Here is a 3,380-nt window from a genome sequence, read left to right as displayed (position 1 = left end):
AGAACTACATGTCCCAGCATGTTCTTGGTCCCCTGCATGGCTTTCCCTAGCTGCACACTGCATTAGATATACTGAAGAGTTAAGCAATGCTGAGTGTGACCCAGACAGAACTAAGGAGTTTTTGTTGAGGGAGAACACGTCCCCCCCCCCCCCCTCCTCTCCTCTCCCCTCTCCTCCCACCCATCCCTGATAGTGCTCCAGTCTTCTCAGTGGTCCAGAGAGCTCAGATCCTGCGATGTGCACAAGGATGCTGAGGTCTGGCATGTCTGCACTGCTGCCTACCCCGGCTGTCTGCTGCTCTCTCTGCCATGGAGGCTGTAGGCAGCTCCTGTGAGTGTTGCTCACACAGTGATGACAGCAGCTGAAGGGAAGCCTCTCTCACACCTATCTACATGCAACTGGCTGATCTCATCCTGTGGAGTGTGGGCAGCAGCTGCACCCAGTGCCTGGGACTGAGCAGGCTGCAATACTGCTGGAGGATGCTGCCCTGATGCCAGCTGGGGATGCTGCTCTGGTACCAGGGATACTGGCTGTGGATGCTTCTCTGACACCAGTACCATTACTATAGCTGTGGGTGCTGCCCTGATACCAGTGACCAGAGCTGTGGGTGCTGCTCTGACAACAGTACCATTACTATAGCTGTGGATGTGTGCCCTGATACCAGTGACCAGAGCTGTGGGTGCTGCCCTGATACCAGTGACCAGAGCTGTGGGTGCTGCCCTGATACCACTAGCTGCCGGAATTGGGGCTCTGTGGATGCCCCTTGCATTGGGAGACACTGACAAATGCCATCTGAATTGAGTGTGCCCAGTGTGGGTCTCTGAGACTTGGCACCAGCAGTACCCACCCATGTGGAGGACCCCTTGATCCCATCTTACAGCACTTTCCCCTCTTCTGCCACCACTACCAAGGCTGCAGCAGCAGATGAGACTGATCAGGACGGGAGAGCTGGGGTAAGGCACCCAGACCGTCCCTGGCATCAACATGGGGCGCTGCACAGCGGGGGCGCTGCCACTGCTGGGTCTCTGTCTCCTTCTCTGCGCCCCTGCCAGTGGGGGCATCACATGCAGCCGCTGTCACCCCCAAATCCAGGTGCGGAGCCCCGGAATATTGCAGGGAGGGACAGGGCAGCGCAGGGTGCTCAGAGAAGTTCCGCAAAACTCCAGTGGGGGTGACGGGGGTGATGGGGGTGAGGAAGTACCCGGTGTCCTGAAACTGCAACTCATCCGTGGCTCCCACCCTGGAACCCCGAAACAGGGGAGTGACCCTAACACCAGAGGGACTGCTTTTGGAAACAGTAGGGGTGAGCCCAAACTGAGCAGGGTGAGAAGAGACCAGCCTGGGGTGGGCAGACTGGGCAAGGAGATAATGTTACCCACCGACCCCAATGAGGATGACCCTCTGGCCGGTCTCCCCTCTGATGGACAGAAGGTGAAGAGATCTGACGCCAAGGGGTCCAGAGAAGAGGTCCGGTTAAACCGAGCCCGGATGGAGGAACTGAGACTGAACAGCAGCAGCTTCCCCCTGACCGGAGACTCAGCACACAACCAAGCCATGGTGCACTGGACTGGGGGGCACAACAGCAGTGTGAGTACCCCCAAATAACACAGCTCATTCCATTCTGTCTATGCAGGGGACTGTATTATTTATCTGCACCATTTACCCCCAGAACCCCCCCCCCCCCCTCCCCCTATTGTTCTCCATAGAATAACCCCACCTGTGTCATACAGGTTTCACCAATAATCTGTCAGATAATTGCACAGAATCATCGTGTCCCTGTCACTATGCTGCAGTGAATGCACCAATATTACACTGGACGTTAATAAAACCCATTAGGTCATTGTGGAACTACAAGTCCCATATCAGCCTGGTCATGCTGGTCCTTGTAGTTCTACCCGGCTAGAGAGCTGAATCCTGATCATATGTTTATTGGTTCCCCCACTTGTTCCTGCAGGCAGCCTATCAGCCAGGTGTTCTAGGTATCCATGCCGGAGCACAGGTGACTTAATCAGCCCCTCAGTCAGTCTGATTGTACCATCTGTGCACAAACAGGGCTATTCTTAGCACCTGAACTGCTGGTGCTGCTTTGAGGAGCGAGTCTGTGAAACCCTTCTTAGCTACAGTATGTAGATGGTGAGCTGAGTACCCATCACATATACTGGCAGGGTGCTTGCAGACCCCAGTAATGAGCTGCTGCTGGGGATCTGGAGCAGGCTGCTGGCAGACCCCAGTAATGAGCTGCTGCTGGGGATCTGGATCCGGGTACCTGGAGCAGGCAGACCCCAGTAATGAGCTGCTGAGGATCCGGGTACCTGGAGCAGGCTGCTGGCAGACCCTAGTAATGAGCTGCTGATGGGTATCTGGGTACCTGGAGCAGGCTGCTGGCAGATCCCAGTAATGAGCTGCTGCAGGCTGCTGCTGGATATCTGGATCCGGGTACCTGGAGCAGGCTGCTGCTGGGGATCCGGGTACCTGGAGCAGGCTGCTGCTGGGGATCCGGGTACCTGGAGCAGGCTGCTGCTGGGGATCGGGTACCTGGAGCAGGCTGCTGCTGGGTATCTGGATCCGGGTACCTGGAGCAGGCTGCTGCTGGGGATCCGGGTACCTGGAGCAGGCAGACCCCAGTAATGAGCTGCTGAGGATCCGGGTACCTGGAGCAGGCTGCTGGCAGACCCTAGTAATGAGCTGCTGATGGGTATCTGGGTACCTGGAGCAGGCTGCTGGCAGATCCCAGTAATGAGCTGCTGCAGGCTGCTGCTGGATATCTGGATCCGGGTACCTGGAGCAGGCTGCTGCTGGGGATCCGGGTACCTGGAGCAGGCTGCTGCTGGGGATCCGGGTACCTGGAGCAGGCTGCTGCTGGGGATCGGGTACCTGGAGCAGGCTGCTGCTGGGTATCTGGATCCGGGTACCTGGAGCAGGCTGCTGCTGGGGATCCGGGTACCTGGAGCAGGCTGCTGGATGTGTCCTGACTACTGATTTCCTGCTATTCACAGCTCTGGCTGATTTATAGTATAACTCCTTTCAGATTCCTCCCAAGTTCAGAGAGATCCTACAGACATGACATTGTGCTGCTGGTACTGGGGACTCTGTGTGTGTGTGTGTGTGTGTGTGATCATTGATGTGGGGATGTGCTGGCTGGGAAGGGGTTAATGCATTCTGCCACATGCATCTGCCACATGCAGCTGCTACAATGTAACAAGGAGGTGATATGTGTCAGGCTGTGATACTATGTAGCCTTTCTCTGAGGACACTGCAAGGGAGCAAATACAATACTGTCATGTACTGGGATAAGGATGCACAGGGACAGGGACAGGGACTACTACTGGGCACTATGGGGCTGATTCTGGGGCTTTACACATCAGTGCAACCATGTCATA

General features: G+C 56.2%; 1 protein-coding gene across 1 annotated transcript in view; it reads left to right on the top strand.

The window, feature by feature from the left end:
- Nucleotides 1-203: 203 nt before the first annotated feature.
- Nucleotides 204-3,380, top strand: part of SORCS3 (sortilin related VPS10 domain containing receptor 3) — a 519,093-nt gene continuing 515,916 nt past the window's right edge. The window contains exon 1 of the mRNA XM_083149862.1: nt 204-1,587. Within this exon, the coding sequence (XP_083005988.1) occupies nt 985-1,587 (603 nt within the window). The 5' untranslated portion in view covers nt 204-984. The remainder of the gene's footprint in view (nt 1,588-3,380) is intronic.

Source organism: Crinia signifera, chromosome 6 (genome assembly GCF_055691185.1).
Source record: "Crinia signifera chromosome 6, ASM5569118v1, whole genome shotgun sequence".
Lineage (NCBI taxonomy): Eukaryota > Metazoa > Chordata > Amphibia > Anura > Myobatrachidae > Crinia > Crinia signifera.
This window is presented reverse-complemented; position numbering and strand designations above follow the sequence as displayed.